Here is a 17,751-nt window from a genome sequence, read left to right on the forward strand (position 1 = left end):
ACCTCTTGCACTCTTTTCACTAAGGGGAGCATCAAAGATGCGGTGGCCGAGCGAAGGGTCATGAGGGATTATGCACCGAGTTTGTTGCATATGGGATTGATATCCTGGCCCCTATCCTAGCAAAGCTATTTAATGAAGGAGTTTGTCTCGGCTTCCCACACACTTGGACTATTAACACTATCACACCTATCCACAAGGCAAGGGATCCCATGGATCCAAGTAACTATAGGACCATTATGATTGGGCATGTCATGTCCAAGATATATGCTTCAGTGCTAGATATGGAGGTTAGTCACTATGCAGAGATGCAGGGACTCAGAGGAGATGGGCAGGCAGGCTTTTGGCGTGACCACTGGACCATGGATCATATCCTCTCACTCGCTTTGCGGATTTTCGCAAAGCCTTTGATACTGTACCTCGAGTACGTCTCATCAGGAGGTCATAGGAGCTGGGGTATGGGCCATAGATAGTTTGGGCTGTTATGACACTTTATAAGAGGGTTTTCAGCAGGGTTTGGACGGGGGGCGGATGGACATATGAGATCCTGAGCACCATTGGGGTAAAACAAAGTTGTTCGCTCTCACCGACCTTGTTTGGCCTCTACATAGACGAGCTGGAGTCTTTTATGAGGACACTGGGAGGCGCTGGTTGTTCTCTCGCTGGTTACTTGCTCCAGATCTTTTTGTACGTTGATGATGTGGTGCTATTATCCTCGTCTGTTGAGGGGCTCCAGAGACATCTAGATGCACTACTGGTTTTTTTGCGAGTCTCATGACTTGAGGGTCAACCTGGGTAAACCAAGGTTATGATCTTCAACACCTCTAGAGCAGCCGCACACAGAGAGCACTTTACTTTTGATGGGGCACTAGTTGAGATCGTTTCATCATACACATAGTTGGGGGTTCTGTTTTCAAGACCTATCTTCACGATGAGATTGGCGATGCAGGCCCGCCCGAGTAGAGGCTATGCTTCCCTAGCCCAACTGGAGAGACAATGCTTCCACTCGCACTTTCAGGACTCGCGGACCAAGGTTCTCCTTTTCGACTCCTCGGTGCGACTTGCGTGCAAGTACGGTAGCAATTGTTGGGGACCAAACCTCTCCGACATAGAGTGGACTCGAGTGGAGAAATTACAGGTTCTCCTGCTCTCACGGATGCAGAGACCCTGAGACTGAGACGCGACACATTAGGCAGAGGACAGACGCACAGATCACACTCACTGACATATCCTTTCTCTTCAGGCCTGGGGTGCAGCCGACTGGGGTTACAATGGCGCTTGTCAGACGTCGGGTAGCAGCCAGGGGGGCACGATAGGTTACTGATCCAGATAGCAGACAACGGTCCATTACTGGCTTCTTGCCTGCACTGCCTAGTTCGCTGTCGGGGACACACACACACACACACACACACACACACACACACACACGTGGAGTAATCATTGGGCAGTCGTTGATTATGACTTGACTTTAAAATATGTTTTATAATTAATTTATTTGAAAGTAAAAAATATTTGTTTTCGCAAGTGCAACTTGAAATTGTACTATCATTGTTGAAAAATGAAAACAATTAATTAGCGTGGGTATCTTGCTCACACCTTGTAATATTCTTATGGCTTCACAGGCTAGGAAAAATTAATATCTTAGAGCAAGAATTAGGGGTCTGCACATGTAAAATATATAAAAATAGCAAACCCTTGTACTTGATGGCCGTGTTCTATGCCATTTCTACAAATGAATACCATGGGGCATGGGTCTAATAGATCTCATTGTGGCAAGTACATATGAGAAGTTTTGATTTTTTTGTCTTTCTTACATTCACCCTTAACCTGTGTCCCCCTCTATTTCTTCTTAACAGAATAACTTTTCAAAATGAATCAGTGGAATTTTCTCCCTCAGAATGCTGCATTCTTTCTTTGTTTACATGATTTGATGCTGGATTCCCAAGTGGATTGATCTGATGAAGGCCTAAGCACAATTTTCGTGCAGTTTGTACTTTTTTGATATGTTTTGTTTCTTTTGGCTTTTTTCAACAAGTATTGGTACTGGCTCTGCATTGGCAGTAATTTAACTACATATTTCTTTGCAGCCATTAGGTTTTCAAATCGACGATGCAAAACTGAAGCGTGCTGGCTTAGATTATTGGCCGTATCCTGCTTTGCAGCCTGGTGCCTTCTAATCATTCTGTCTTATAGTTGGTAAAATGAGGAAATCTGCTGGCTGATAACTAGCTATATTTAGCAAAAGGTTATGTGGAATTGGCTAGGTACATTTTGATGACTGTAAGAGTTGTTATGTATCTTTCTCCTCATGCCTTTGCCCGTCCATCATTGGTGAGAGGTTGAAACATGTGTTCAAAATTGGTAGGAAGAACTGTTGGCAGTGTAAGGTTTAGCACCATCTTGAAGAATTACCAGGACTGGTTTCATGGGAAGATGAAGAATAACAGTCTCAGATAGAGGGAAGATTTACCTTTTGGGATGTGTTGTGGCTTGTTTTATTGATGGTTCTCTGCCAATAATTCTATCTCTACGTACATTACATGCTTCTTTCCTTTATTTTTTGTTCAAAAAATATTCCTCCCGCCGTAAGCATGAGAGAATCACACTCCCCTTCTCCCTTTTCTTCTTTATGCCCTTTTTAGCTTGATATTGTTAGTTTACCCATTTCTTTTCAATCCTATTTTATGGAAATGGATCATGTATAAACTTTCCTGAGCTGAGAAAACATGTCATTCTTGATTTCTGCTCAATAGTTCTGGAACTTCAGGGATGTGCTTGATGACATAAATAAAAGAAGACTATATGCACATAGTCGATAATTTTGTGAAAGTAGGCTTTTCTAATGTCAATGCTGACCCTTTTTGACATTAATAAGCAACAAAAGTAGAAGCTTGCAGATTTTAAATGCGATTCTACTTGTTGTTAAGACTTTTCTGTCTTCTGGTTTCAAATATGATTAAGGGCTGGATCCGGGTGTGTAGATGCTCACGTTTCACTCCAATGCTGACCTTTCGGGCATAATAAGAGTAATATTCTAGTCTTACAAAGGTATATAATAAGAGTAATACACAAAAGAAGCAGCTTGCAGATTTTAAATGGTATACTTTACTGGTTTATAAAAATATACTGTCTTCTGCCTCTGACTTATCTTCCCTGCTGAAAGCATCGGTGTTCTTTCCATGGCTTTTGTTTGGCTTGCTGTAGGTCTGCCCAAGAATTCTGGAAACGTTGTGTTCTAATCCTGGCTAGGGGTTTACGGGATCGTGATGATTTTTCGGCCCCCAATCTCAAATGCTTTATATACGTATATAAAAACCAGTACACGAAAGCAGAAATTTCTATCTACAAAGATACTTAACAAGCCAAATAAATAAATAAATAAATAAATAAATATAAATATATAAATATATAAATATATAAATATAACAAAAATAAAATATATAACTACAAGCTACACCCCTACGGTGCCTGAAAAGGATTTATTTTTTTAGTTTTTCAAATATCTATTATTTTATGTCTTTGAATTTGACATTATTACACTTAGTACTGCGAGAAAACATTATTCTTTCAATACTATGTGAATGAATGTTTTGCAACCTTGTAAAATATGGTAAATATTTAAAATACATTTTCACTCCCGTATATTTCGCGTGACGTAATTGTATCTCTCTCTCCTCCCCAAAGATGGACATCTCAAAAATTCACGCCCACAGCTGAATTCCATGTAGATAATCATAACTTGCATTCTCAACTGAAATTTTATGACTATCTTCTCTGATGCCATAAAATTTAATCAACAAGTTTTGCTCACTTTGCTAGAGCAATGGACTTGAAAATTTTGAATGGAGTTAAGAAGGCTTCACTACTTACACCACCACCATCGCAAGCTCCAAGAATATCCTTTGCATTATCATGCCCGATACATGCGGATCCGGCTTAGGCTATGCTTTGTAGACTTTTGGAACACCTTCGATTTAGTATCACAGGCTCACCTCGTCGCAGGACTCCGAGCTTTGGGCATTGCACATGATGTCATACGAGCAGTCTGTTAGAGTTAGCTCAAATGTCCACCTCTCATGTAATTATCTACCAGTATTCCAAGTCCCCAAAGTTGTAAGTCCCATATGAGAAGCCAGGATGGACACCGAATATTGGGAGGGCCCCAATCTAGACACTGGAAGTGGGTCTTAGTTTGTAGACTAGATGGTTATGAGACGGTCCATGTGGACTTGACATTTAGTTGAGTGGGATAAAGCTTCTAAGACCTACGAAGAAGTGTGTCGCGCGGGGGGGGGGAGCCAGGATGGACACCGGATATTGGGAGGGCCCCAATCTAGACACTGGAAGTTGGTCTTAGTTTGTAGACTAGATGGTTATGAGACGGTCCATGTGGACTTGACATTTAGTTGAGTGGGATAGAGCTTCTAACACCCCCCAAGAAGTGTGTCGCAGGGGGGGGGCAGCCCCCACAGTCGGGGGTCTGAGGGCATGCGGCGGCCCCCGGCCAACAGTACGATTTGTAAACGATCGGCTTGATGATAAGACTTCTAAAGCATCTGTAGTCGGCCAGTCTGTCAAACCTCAATGGTGCACTTTATAATAGCTGCCCCTCTTATCTTGAGTCAACTCCAATCTTCAATGTTCATAGTCCTCCATCCAGCATCTATCTAGATCACCATCTAACCTCTTCTCGAGAGCGCACGGGTGGACAACACAACAGCCATCTGTTGCATCAACATTTTGGTATGTCAAAAAAATTATTTTCTCCTCTTTTCTGTTGTGTACTTGTGTTTCATTGTTATCTTCCGTTGTATATCATTTTCTTTTATGGTATCAGAGCACAGGTGCTCTGAATAACAATGTTGGTGCAAGTTCAATGAGCTTTCCGTAGTAGAAAACATTTGTAGTGATGGCCACCAGCAGTCTGGCATATTGAGTGACTCAAGTGCAAATCGTGCGAAGTCGTCCACTGGCCTTCACCAAAGGCAAGCGTGATGGGACCAATTGCACACTTTGGAAGTTCAAGATCAGCACCATATTGGATGCATATGAGCTCCTAAACCAAAATTGTTCTATGATTGGATCCGGAACCAGTTGTATCATTGGACCCAAGCAATTGTGTTATTGTTACTAGTGTCAATGAACCTGTCTTGATGTTGATTTAGCATACATCCAAGGGGAGTGAGGCTTGGAATATATTGAAAGATCAACATGAGACGCGACAAGTTTTTTGTACTTGAGATTCATCTATATATCTTTCTGTTTTGGCTATACACTAAGTACTCTTTCAGACCTGAGTTGCCTTGTTATATTTAAGTAAAGCACATGTGTTCTGCATTAGCTCTTGGTGAATAGTCTGTAGCAGAGTCGTGTTGGCCTTAAGCAAGCAACCTATCTCTATTTTTCTAACAAACCAACCAACTTTGATTTGGTATCAATGGAGAGGGTATACCACACAATTCATATAGAGGGTAGAGTCTAAGGTCAATAGTTAAGTTGAATACCAGCTCAAGATGCAGCTTGGTCAAAGCAGCCACTCCCACTATAGAAAAAGAGACAAACCAAGTGGAAGTGTATTTTGGTGGTGGGGTCTGCAAAATCTCTCTTAAAAACGGGACCGCTCTATATAAGGAGGCGAGTAACTTGCATGCTTTGAAATCTGTTAGAGTAAATAGTCTTTTAGATGTTAGATTGGTCATAGTTGGAATGGACCTACTAGATCATCCAATAGGGCCCATCCGGCTTTGAATGAAGGTCACAATAAACATTTGCCCAAAATGTGTCGAAATGTTGAAACTTTTCTAGTTTTTGTAGAATAAATGTTCATACTACTCACATGCACATGTGCATCCATCCCCCCCCCCCCCCCCCCCCCCCCTCCAACACCCCACACACATACACACCACACAGATATGTATACTCACATACATACATATACATATGCACACGTGCACAAGGTTATGATCTTCAACAACTCACATGCAGTGCTTCACTGACATAGCTTCACTTACCGAGTGAGCCAGTGGAGATGGTGCAGTCCTACACATACCTAGGGGCAGTATTCACAGGGCTAGTTTTTATGAGAGCACGATTCACAGGAGGGTGCGGTGCCTTGGCCTGACTAGAGAGGCAGTGCTTCCAGGTGCATGTCCAGGATCCACCGAGGAAGGATTGCCTTTTCAACACCCTAGTGAGGCCGACTGTCATGTATGCAGCACCTTTTTGGAGGAGTGATCTTCCTGCAGCAGCAGAGTGGAGGAGATTTGACCGGCTACAAATGACTATGGTATCTAGGATGAATCCCTCAGTTCCTCATTAGAAAGTACAGACGAAGTTTGCCATGACAACTCTCCAGGTTGATGCCATTTTTCAGACAATGACATTCCTCCACAGAGTTTGGGCCATACCCCACTGGAGATTACTGAGGCTAGCACTAGAGTCATCTAGGCGACTAGCGGAGAGTGGGGTTGATACAGTATGGTATATCCATATGGTTTGCTAGTCATGGTATCTAGATGGACCGGCTTCCCTCCTTGCAATACAACATGGATGCACCACACGAGTTGATCCAACGAGATGAGATTAACTGTATCACATGGTTAGATCTCCTCTGGCTCCATACGTCTTGGACTTAGGGAGTTCCCACCAAGATCCAGTTCTATCGCGACCACTTTTTGAAAGTATCGGAGGATGGACTCATTATCAAACCCCAGTACAAGGACAGAAGAGTCTCACATTCACTGAGGATTGCCATTGGGCAGATGCAAGTCTCGTCCCTTCAGCTGAGGATTAAGGCAGGGAGGGCGGCATGAATACCTAGAGAGCAGTGGATATATAGGTTACGCATGTTGGGGGAGATTGAGACAGAGGAGCATTTTCTATGCTCTTGCCCAGCCTACTATGAGATCCAGGGACGATACCATTGCTTCTTCCAAGAGGGACATTGCTTCGAGATGCGACGACACAGAGAGACACTATTACTAAAGATCAGAGAGCAGCATGAGGTGACAACACAGGTTATATCTCATACCTGCGTCCGCGCTATTGGGCGGGGGACGTGGTCTCGTCGACCTCTAGATTCGATGACCTATGTCAAGATTGATGCTTCATCTCTGGCGGTCCCCTCTGAGGAGAGCTGAGATAGGCTTGACCTCGATTGTATGTACCTTGGCCAGTCTTTGCATCCCTTGCTCGCGTCTCTCTCTTGGTCCATATTGCCCTCATATCAGCTAGCTCCTCCTCCTCCACCCCACTGTGTTCTGGAGCTGACTCAAATGCATAGAAATCTGTGACATACCTTTGAGCGGCTTGCTTTCAGGTTTCAGTTTGCATTTGAGTTCTGTTTGAGCTCTTTAGCCTAGTATAGCACTCAGCAAGGGCCATAGCGCACCCTTTGCTTGAGTCCCTTGAGGCTTGTATGAGTTATTTTTGCCTGATGTACTTTGTCTCATAGGCCCGCAAGGCCTCCTGAGGATGTTAATATATCTTTCTTTGTTTGTTGTTTCTTTCTTTCTCAGTATAAATTTCCATAGATGCTTACACACACAAGCATACTCACATACATACATACATACATACACCCACATGTGCAAGTGCCCTACAAATTTATAGTAGACCAGTTTACAGGCAATGTGCCACGCTGACATGCCATGTTGTATATCAATGGATGCGTGGCATGTTGATGTGCCATTCTGACATTTTATGTCACGTCTGCCCTTCATGTTCAAAGTGCTGACTGAAATTTGAACTAAGCCTTTTTTATAAGTGATGCTCATGTTTGTGTAGTTTTGTGGTTTTATATATTGTATGTGTGAGACCATACGTTACACCATGGTCTACACACATTTTCAGGCGAATCAATGGTATGCGTGTTTACAGTTTTCAACCTTGTGGGTGATTATCATGAGGTTGAAATCATACTATTTGTCTGTTTTTAGAGGATGAGTGTGACATTTTCCTAGATTCATCTAGATATTCTTTGTAGGACATGAAAGTTTCACACTTTGAGGTTTTCATCCATGTTGCATTGCTATATCAGCTATTTTTCTAAGTTTTTTTGTTTTGAAACGCTCATTGGGTAGAGATTAAAATAAAGTACTCTAGTCTTCACAGGCTATTGTAGCTTGAATAAAGAGAATGTGTACTACTTTTCTATTAGTCCTGTCTTAAAGTGCTAGCCATTGTCTCACCTTAGTGTGCTCTTCACCTCTGGAGTACGGACAGTGCTCAAAGTTGTGTGGGTGGCATACATTTATCCTATGGCCTATACCACTGACTGATGACATGGGTGGGTATGGCATAGTAGCCATCCTTGATGGAATTTATGGTTTTCGACCTTGTGGTGAATTGTCATAAGGTTGAAATGGCCATATATGAATGGAAAACCTTCAGACAGGGACAACAATGGTCTATTGCGCGGAGCTTCTTCTGAACTGCATACAAGATATTACAATCTGTATTCTGCTGCATTTATTCATCAATATCATTTCTCATGAATCGGGCTACCAGACATGACATGAGTCATTTCTCAAGAATCGGTCTACCAGACATGACACGATAGATTCTTCCTCTCAATAGGATTGACCCTCCACTGATGCCACAGATGACCAATCCCTAGAAAGGAACACCTGTAATGGTTGTGGGTATGAGGATTCATACCCTCCTCTTTTCCCTACTGAGTAACATCCAGGTGAGTCATTTTTGGGTTTGGATTAGTTCATGTCACACGTATCTGTTCTCAATGTTTCTGCAAGATGGATCTTACCTTATTGGAAGCCTTTTTGTCAGAACATGATATTTTATATTGAGTTAGATTGTTTCTCAGCTACGTCTCTTAGTCCTAAATACAAGCATCATGAAAGTGCTACGATTAAGTTTGCAATATGCTACATACATATTATAAGGAGTTCCTGATATTTTAATATACACATGACATTGATTGCATGCAGATGTCCATGTTTTCATCATGGAAATGATTCAAGCACAGCATTGAGTGCTACTTATACTGAAAGGCAGATGCACAGGTTTGGGATCAGTGTTGAATACACCTTGACAATGAGCTCAGATTTGTTGTAGTGAAGGTGCATCCTTCTTGGAGTGAATTCATGCATTACTTCAGGCAACAGGTATTTGAACAATGTTCTATATGTCATGACCGATTGAGTTTGTGTTGGATTGTTCCAAGCATGGCAGTCACAAGAGTTTCCAGACTTTAAAAGCTATTTAACATGCAGGAAGGGGAAAAAAGGCTTGTAGCTTTTACCAAGCGAGGAACATGCCTTTACACGGTAATCTGACCCCCATCTCACTTGCCCCTTCTTACTGTGTCTATTGTGTATGCTTGTGTGGTGCATGTACAGTGTCTATGATAATGGATTTTCTATAAGGAAAGTATCATGTTACTCTTGGGAGTGTCACATCTATAGAGTGGCTCAAGCATAGGTGCATTTCCTGAGGAACCAGGTCAGAAGGCCTCAGTTGTTAAAAAGTGATGTATGATGGGCAACTCTCCTTCAGGCTGCTAACTGAAATTACTTTCTGTGAAACCGTCCAGACTTCCATGCATTCACCAGATGGTTGTGTGGCTCATGTAACATTCTTAGTCAGTTTTCTCTGTTCTCATATAGTGATGAAAGCAGTGAGGGATTCCACACTTACTAGAAAAGTATGACATCTGCATTCTGAGACAATGCTTTCGCCTCCGTTTCTCTTGATGGAAGGGGTCACATGGGAAGGCATGCGCACTGATTATCAAAACTGAATATTTAAGAATGCCCAGTGGTTATGTAGGAAATGACGTCGTAAGTTTTTTTAGGTAGACAATATAAAATACCTGCAGGTAACTGCGTCTTTAACGGTCTTACTATTTCTTGGGTATTTTTGAGTTTGTTTTCTTGTTATTTGTGGAGAAAGAGAGCACTTTACTGGAACTGAAATACAGTTCTGTGGTTTTATGTTGAGCGAAGCGCAGGCAAAGGAGTACAAAGCCGGTGATTGGCTTGTGTTTGGCTCTGAAACCAGTGGCCTTTCTCCTGAAGCACTAGAAGATTGTGCAGATGAGTCAAACTACGGAGGTGGGAAAGTGAGAATTCCAATGTTGGACACATATGTTCGATCGTTGAATCTTGCAGTTTCTGCTGGTATTGGTGTTTATGAAGCATTACGTCAGCTGGATGTATTAGAGGATCTTGCAGGAGAAAATGATAATCAGCTGACTGCGTTAGAGGAAATACATGGAGAGATTAGTTGTGATGATAAATCAACAATGGAGCCTTTGGTAAAAGTGATGGAGGCCTAATTATCTTTGTTACTTATTTTTGGAAATGCTTAGGATTCAAGCACTGCCCAATTATTTGGGATTCTCTCATTCTTCTGTAAGCTCAAAAGCCACTCCTACACAATTTTGCATTTATTCAATCCAGGATTATGTATCAGTCTTGAATAACACCTGCTTCTGCTTCTTTGAAGCATTGCTTGTTTGGATGTAGTTATGCATCATTGCCTCTCTTTGCCTCGCGGCCATATTAAGTTGTATACAATAATGTGCAAAGCTGCCAAGCGCAAAGCATTTAGGCTTGCTTGAGATTGCTAGATATTTTTATGCATCCTTTGGAACTGAATATACTCATCGGTAAATAGCAGAGACAACCCTTGCATGGGAACATCTACAGTCTTGTGCTTCTTCACTTGTGCCCACACACTCTAATTCTGACCCCAACAAGCATGCATGCACGCAAGTGCATACACAGGAAGAGCAGTAACAGTACTCATCCTGGTACTAATGCTGGAAAAGGTGCAATACAAACATCAATATACTGGAGAACTGTAATGGCCAGACATAGAACTAAAATTTCTCAAGGATATATTGTTTTTACACCAGAACTTCGTCGTCTATCTATAAGCCAGAGAGAGGAACTTCTTGCCTCTTGAGCTTCGCTCAAGGAGTTTCTGTCATACTTAAATATAAGACTTTTCTTTGGGGAAAAAATATATTGCTGCTGCTGCTTCTCCTTATGCTTCTTATTCTCCTCATCCTTCAAGTTCTTGTTCCTTCTCTATGTCCTACTCCTTTTTCCTCTATGTCCACCTTCTCTTCGTATAGTCTTGATTTTTTTGATCCTGCCGCCGCTAGTCCTCTCCCTCCTTTTTCATCCTCGTCCTCCGACTCGTTTGTTGGCGAGTGTGTCATTATTATCTCTCCATCACATCCAAAGGACTGTGGGCTCTTCACAACGATTGCTTTCCATTTAATTTCATGGCACAACCATTACTTTAGCAATGTAATCGACCATGTATTAGTTTGTATGCATTATTTTATTGATTATTGTGTTTCAAATGCATTTGTTGTATATCTATGGAGCTGATGCACACAATCGAAAAGTACTCTTGCCTTCGCAATCAACCTTCTTTTCTTGACTTGTTGCCATCATTTGCTATTGCCTTCTGCTTTGTCTACAAGATTGTGATTGCCTTCTTGCTCGCAATTCGATTGTTCATTGGTTCGTTATTGTACTACCTTTGCCCTCATCCACTTCCCGAGGTTGGTTGTTGTGACTAATCTTTCATTTCATTTACACACCACTGAAGTATAGAAATCAATTTCCATGCCTCTTAGCACCAATTCAAATCATTCATGCAATTTCTTACTTTCGTTGCTTGTAGGCCTTCATTGATTCAACTAGCTTGAGGTCCATTTGTAGTGTTGTGGTGGTTTTTTGGTCTTGTTTGCACATTGCAACATCCGTCGTGGTGGTTTGGTATGTTTGCGTTCATTGCTCCTTTTTTCTTGATTATTCGTCAATGTAACATATATGTTGTAGGTGGGTATGGTTACCTTAGTTTAGATAGTTTAGATTGTTTTTTGAAGACATATTAATGACATGGACTTGAATTGCTGAAAACATATTAAGGATCTCAGTTTATATATCTCTTTTAAAGGATAACAATCATGGTGGAGAGAGAAGTTTAGATAGTTTAGATAGTTTTTTGAAGACATATTAATGACATGGTCTTGAATTGTTGAAAACATATTAAGGATCTTTGTTTATATATCTCTTTTAAAGGATAACAATCATGGTGGAGAGAGAAGATAGGGTAGGACAATAGTAACGGTATAACAAGACTCATGAACGAGGGCAAAGTCTTGCGAAGCCAGTAGGATGTTGTTACAATTAAGAAGTGGATGTGTAACTTTTGCAACCAAGTGTTCATAGGATCTACCTTGAGGATAAGAAAACATTTAGGCTATAATGGGACTAAGTTAGCTTAGCTTATATTGGGCTTAGTTGAATTTGGGTCACTCCTTAAATCGGATTGTCGCATCATTATTAGGCATGTAACATTCTTTAGTTTATTTTCCTTGTTTTGCAATAGTAAGGAATTTTACACATGGAAATCATGCCAAAATATTTAACAATCTTGATCAAGCCAAAATCCTTTGCACTTAGCATTTTGGGATTGTGTATTATATATAGTGTATTTGTCACATAAAGCAGTAGTGTAAGGCAAGGCAATGTCTATTTTTTATAGATATGTTGTGTTGAGATATCGAGCTCCACTCGTGATATGCCAGGGTGATCGCTGTGCATTTATGTCACCGACTTGTTAGCTGCAGATGCGGTTGGTACACCGTCCATGAATAATAGCTGGATGACAGCTATCCTTATGTACTCTAGTTCATGGCTCAGTTAGTATGTCACCTTAGTTAGTTGAGTTTGGTTTGAGACCCACATGTAGGGTTCTTCTATTTCTTTGTACTAGAGTTCTTTTGGCTTTCACAACTAAGAAGAGGAAAACTGTTTTTAGCCTCCATCTTTGTGTGTATTTTTCCATTGTGTATGTGAGAAAGCCGCAAGTGAGACTCCTTCCTTCTCTCCCGCTATCTTTATATGGTATCAGAGCCTGGTTCATGGTAATGAGCTCAAGAAAGCAAACCAAGTTCGCGGTGTCCTGGTAAGAGGACTAGTGTTGCCTTTCTTTTTCGAGTTTGGGAGCAAATCTCTGCAGGTAGCATAGCCAAAAAGTGCGAGAGTGCATTGTCTCATATTGAGACGCCCTTCGCGGTGTGACAAGGGTAATATATGCTGCGGGCGAGGGTGAAGTCCTCGGTGACTATTTTTTTGATTCGAGGTCATTTCGAGTCCCGTTTTGGAGGTGGAAGTTCTCCGCAAGCACTGAGAAAAAGGTCCTGTTTTTTCTATGCGACCACTGCTCTGCAAGTCGGTGAAAAGTTATCGCAGAAATTGCATCGTATGCCTGTGCGTAGAGATATTGGGAGTTACAGAATCATCCTTATTGCTTGTTGATGCAAAATCGTCACTAGGAAGTGACTGTGTGGTCAAATATCACTTTCGTCAGTTTTGCATATTTGCCATTGTGAGGCAGAAGCTGTGTTTTTTTGCAGTGACATAATATTTTGTAGTGTTCTGTAATGGCGTTTGATTCTCTTTCACAGATTGTCACTGAAAAGCTTGACAAGAACAACTTTCAAGCATGAAAGTTTAGAATGACGAATTTCCTTATGGAAAAAGGCTATTGGGAGTTCATTACAGGAAATGAAGAAGAACAAGTTCTTCCTAATGTTCCCAATCAACAGGAAATGCAGGCATTTAAAGGATGGCATGAGAGAGCCATAAAACTTATGTACTGGTTGTCTATCAGTATTTCAGATTCTATGATTGTGCATATTCAGGATGCAAGTACGTCAAAGGAGACATGGGATACTTTGACAAAAATGTACAGCACAAATATGCAAGCCAGGAAAATGCAGCTCAAGCACTAGTTGCACAATATGCAGAGAGAAAATATGAGCATCAATGACTACCACATGAAGGTGAAGAAAATTACAGATGCACTTGCTTCCATTGGGTCGCCAGTGGAAGATGATGATTTAGTTTCTGTGACCTTGAATGGTCTAGGAAAGGATTATGCACAGTTCCAGACATCCATTGCCGTTCGTGAAAAATTTTCTGATTTTGAGGAGTTGTTTGCTCTTCTAATTTTTGAAGAGCAGAGAAATGATGATGCATCTTCTTCAGGAGGAACTTCAAAAGAAACTGTCCTTCTACTCAAATGCTGGAAGAGGTAGAGGCAGAGGTAGAGGAGGCCGATCTGGAGGCCGTGGTAGAAATCAGAATGTGCAGCAAACTCAAGAAAACCAGTCCTATGGAGGAGGACGTGGTAACTCTAGAGGCAGGGGGAGCCAAAGAGGTCGTGGTGGATGGCAAAGAGGCCAAAATACAAACAGCAATGTTGAATGCTACTATTGTGGTAAAATGGGTCATATGGCTAAAGACTGCTACAAAAAGCAGAATGACATTATGAATGGAAAATTACAGCAATGCAATTATGCATCTTCTAGTAGACAGAGTGATGATAGAAATGAGCATCTGTTTATGGTGCAGCACATGACCAATTCTATGACAAGTGCAGAAGAAAGAAATGATGTGCGGTATGTTGGCTCAAGTGCGTCAAACCACATGACAGGTCATGCAAAATGGATGTAGGATGCAAGGAAAATGGATAGATCAGGATTTGTGGAGACTGGTGATGATACTGCACATCCTATTGTGCAGATTGGTAAAATTCCTTTGTCTATGCAGGATGGGAAAAGAAATATCTGTCTGATGTATTTCATGTCTCGAATATCACCAAGAATCTAGTTTTTGTTGGTCAAATGATTGAGTGTAGGGCTTGCAGGTTAGATTTAATCCTCATGGATGCTTTGTTGAGGATATGAAAAATAATGGTCGCTTGATAGCAAAAGGAAAGAAGGACATGATGTTTACGTTGGATGCGGACATGCCTGAATTGAGTGCAGCAATGTTTGCACATGGGACCGGTGTAGTTGTAGATATTGATATTTGGCATAAACGCATTGGTCATGTTAATGTACAACGACTTAAATCAATGCAGGCCCAAAACATTGTTGCAGGATTGTCTAAATTCAAGGTTGCAAAAATGCATAAGGTATGTGAAGCCTGTCAATTTGAAAAACAGGCAAGGAAACCATTTCCTAAACATGTTCAAGAGAGTAAGAAGCCATTGGAATTAATCCACTCTGATGTGTGGACTACTAAAGCTGCATCTATTGGAGATTGTCATTACTTTGTCACTTTTATTGATGACTACAGCAGAAAAGTTTGGGTGTATTTTATGAAAAAGAAAAGTGAAGTGTTTGGGCATTTCAAAGCTTTTAAAGCTATGGTTGAAAAAGAAACAGGCCTGCAAATAAAATGCCTAAGGTCAGATGAGTACCTCTCAAATGAGTTTGCAAGATTCCTGCAGGAGCATGGCATAAAGCAGCAATATTCATGCAATCATATCCCACAGCAAAATGGACTTGCAGAAAGGAAAAACATGCATATTGGAGAGGTATCTCGGGCCATGCTAAATGAAAAAGACCTACCAAAATATTATTGGGCTGAAGCAGTTGCTACAGCAGTTTACATAATGAACAGGACTCCCACTCCAGCAATACATGGCATGACGCCAGAGGAGATGTATACTGGTAGGAAACCAGATATTTCTCATTTGAAAATTTTTTGTTGCATTACTTATGTTCATGTGTCAGATGAGTTGAGGTCCAAGTTGGATCCAAAAGCTGAGAAGTGCATCTTTATTGGTTATTAACTGCAGCAGAAAGGGTATAGATGCTATAACCCTTCTACTCGTAAGTTTACAATGAGTAGAGATGATGTTTTTGATGAGATGAGTAGCTGGTATAAACCAATAAATGTGATTGATGATATAGATGCACAAAATGGTGCAGCAATTCACAGCAGCAATCACAAAATATTAGTGGGCCTGCAGTGTCCTCTAGTAGTGGTTCACATACTTTGCCATGGACATGCAGATTGAGGTCAGGAGAATCTCCTCAAAGCAATGCAGATAGTGGTATGTAGGTATCACGAAAAGGAAAAGAGAAGGTAGATCAGCCTATGTTTGATGTGAATGCAGGTCAGTCTTACGTGGATGGTGAATCCAGTGGCTCAGAACAGAGCATTGATGATGAGTTGGGTATTCCTTCTATTGTTACACCTGGAGTAAGGAAGACCAGGGATGTTTTGAGAGCACTTGGAAGTGAGCCTATTTTGTGCAGGTCTACCAGAGCTAGGTATCCTGTGGATAGGCTGAAATATGAGGGATTTACAGCCATTTACTATGCCTATATGGTCAAAGTGATATAGGAACCAGAACCCACTTCTTTTGAGCAAGCCATGGGAAAAAAAAAATGGGAGAAAGCCATGGATGAAGAAATGGATGCCTTGGAAGCAAATGCTACATGGGAATTGGTGCCTTTTCCTAAAGACAAGAATGCAATTGGCTGTAAGTGGGTTTATAAGGTGAAGCATAATGCAGATGGTTCTGTGAAGAGATACAAGGCAAGATTAGTTGTCAAGGGGTATGCACAGACATATGGCATTGATTATGAACAAACATTCAGTCCGGTTGCAAGGATGGCAGCCGTAAGAGCAGTCAGTGCTATGGCTGCATCAAAGGGATGGTCTTTACATCAGATGGATGTAAAGAATGCCTTCTTGCATGGTGATTTGCAAGAAGAGGTCTTTATGGAGCAGCGACTAGGTTATGTTCATGCTGTTCATCCTGAGTTTGTTTGCAGGAGGTTGAAGAAAGCCTTGTATGGCTTAAAGCAAGCACCTAGAGCATGGTCTGACAAGATAGGACATTATCTCGTCACTATTGGCTTTCAGATTTTCAAGGCAGATTTCTCACTTTATGTGAGAAAAAGAAAGGTATTATGCTACTTGTCATTTATGTTAATGATTTGATCATCACAGGTGATAGTAATAAAGATATCCTTTATGTGAAAATGCTATTGAAGCAAAAGTTTGAGATGAAGGATTTGGGAGAGCTGCATTATTTCTTGGGCATTGAGGTGATTAGATCACCAAGTGGGATATGGCTCTTGCAGAGGCAGTATGGATTGAACATGCTGTCTAAATATGGGATGATAGGCTGTAAGCCTATTTCAGTTCCTTTGGAGCAGAATGTGAAGCTGAGCGCAGATGCAAGTGAGCTTCTGGAAGACCCTACCATGTACAGGCGCATAGTAGGAAGTTTGATTTATATGACTATCACCAGGCCAGATTTGAGTTATGCGCTGTTGGATTGGTAAGTCAGTTTATGCAGGCTCTAAGGAAACCACATTTGGATACGGCTAGACGCATACTCAGGTATGTGAAGTCCACGTTGTAGTATGGACTATTTTATGAGGCTGGCGTTCAGATACAGTTGCATGGATACATTGATGCTGATTGGGTTGGTAGTATTTTTGATAGACGATCTACCAGTGGATATGTGTTCTCTTTTGGGAGTGTTTAAGAAAACATGTGTGCCTTAGGATCTATGGAGTGCTCTAAGGTGGATGGAACTTGTGTGGAAATATAATGAAGAGAGTGCTCATGACATGTATCTCAAGTCAATTAGGTTCCAAGATAGATTAGCTTGGACTCATAAATAGAATCTTGAGTGTATGTGCATTTCTCTCTTGTACTCAACAATACATGATAGGCCCCTTATATAGAGAGTGCCCTTTGAATAGTCAACATCTGTGGGATCCTCTGATCCACATCTCTTCTTGTGGATATCCTTAATCCACATCTTCACATCATGTAGTCCACATCCTAGGGTGGCTACTTTAATTCTTTCCTTAGCACATACCTTAGCCTTTAATCTATGTGCTCATGGCACCATATCTCAACACCTCCCCTTGGTGCCATGAGCCTTTGGCTA

General features: G+C 41.3%; 1 protein-coding gene across 1 annotated transcript in view; it reads left to right on the forward strand.

The window, feature by feature from the left end:
• Positions 1 to 10,824, forward strand: part of AGL26 (tRNA (cytidine(34)-2'-O)-methyltransferase) — a 51,781-nt gene extending 40,957 nt beyond the window's left edge. Inside the window, exons 4-7 of the mRNA XM_087401324.1 lie at positions 2,085 to 2,143; positions 9,062 to 9,122; positions 9,231 to 9,284; positions 9,968 to 10,824. Of these exons, the coding sequence (XP_087257450.1) occupies positions 2,085 to 2,143; positions 9,062 to 9,122; positions 9,231 to 9,284; positions 9,968 to 10,294 (501 nt within the window). The 3' untranslated portion in view covers positions 10,295 to 10,824. The remainder of the gene's footprint in view (positions 1 to 2,084; positions 2,144 to 9,061; positions 9,123 to 9,230; positions 9,285 to 9,967) is intronic.
• Positions 10,825 to 17,751: the final 6,927 nt, after the last annotated feature.

Source organism: Dipteris shenzhenensis, chromosome 30 (genome assembly GCF_047967505.1).
Source record: "Dipteris shenzhenensis isolate YYH24624 ecotype China chromosome 30, Dip_SZ_1.0, whole genome shotgun sequence".
Classification (NCBI taxonomy): domain Eukaryota; kingdom Viridiplantae; phylum Streptophyta; class Polypodiopsida; order Gleicheniales; family Dipteridaceae; genus Dipteris; species Dipteris shenzhenensis.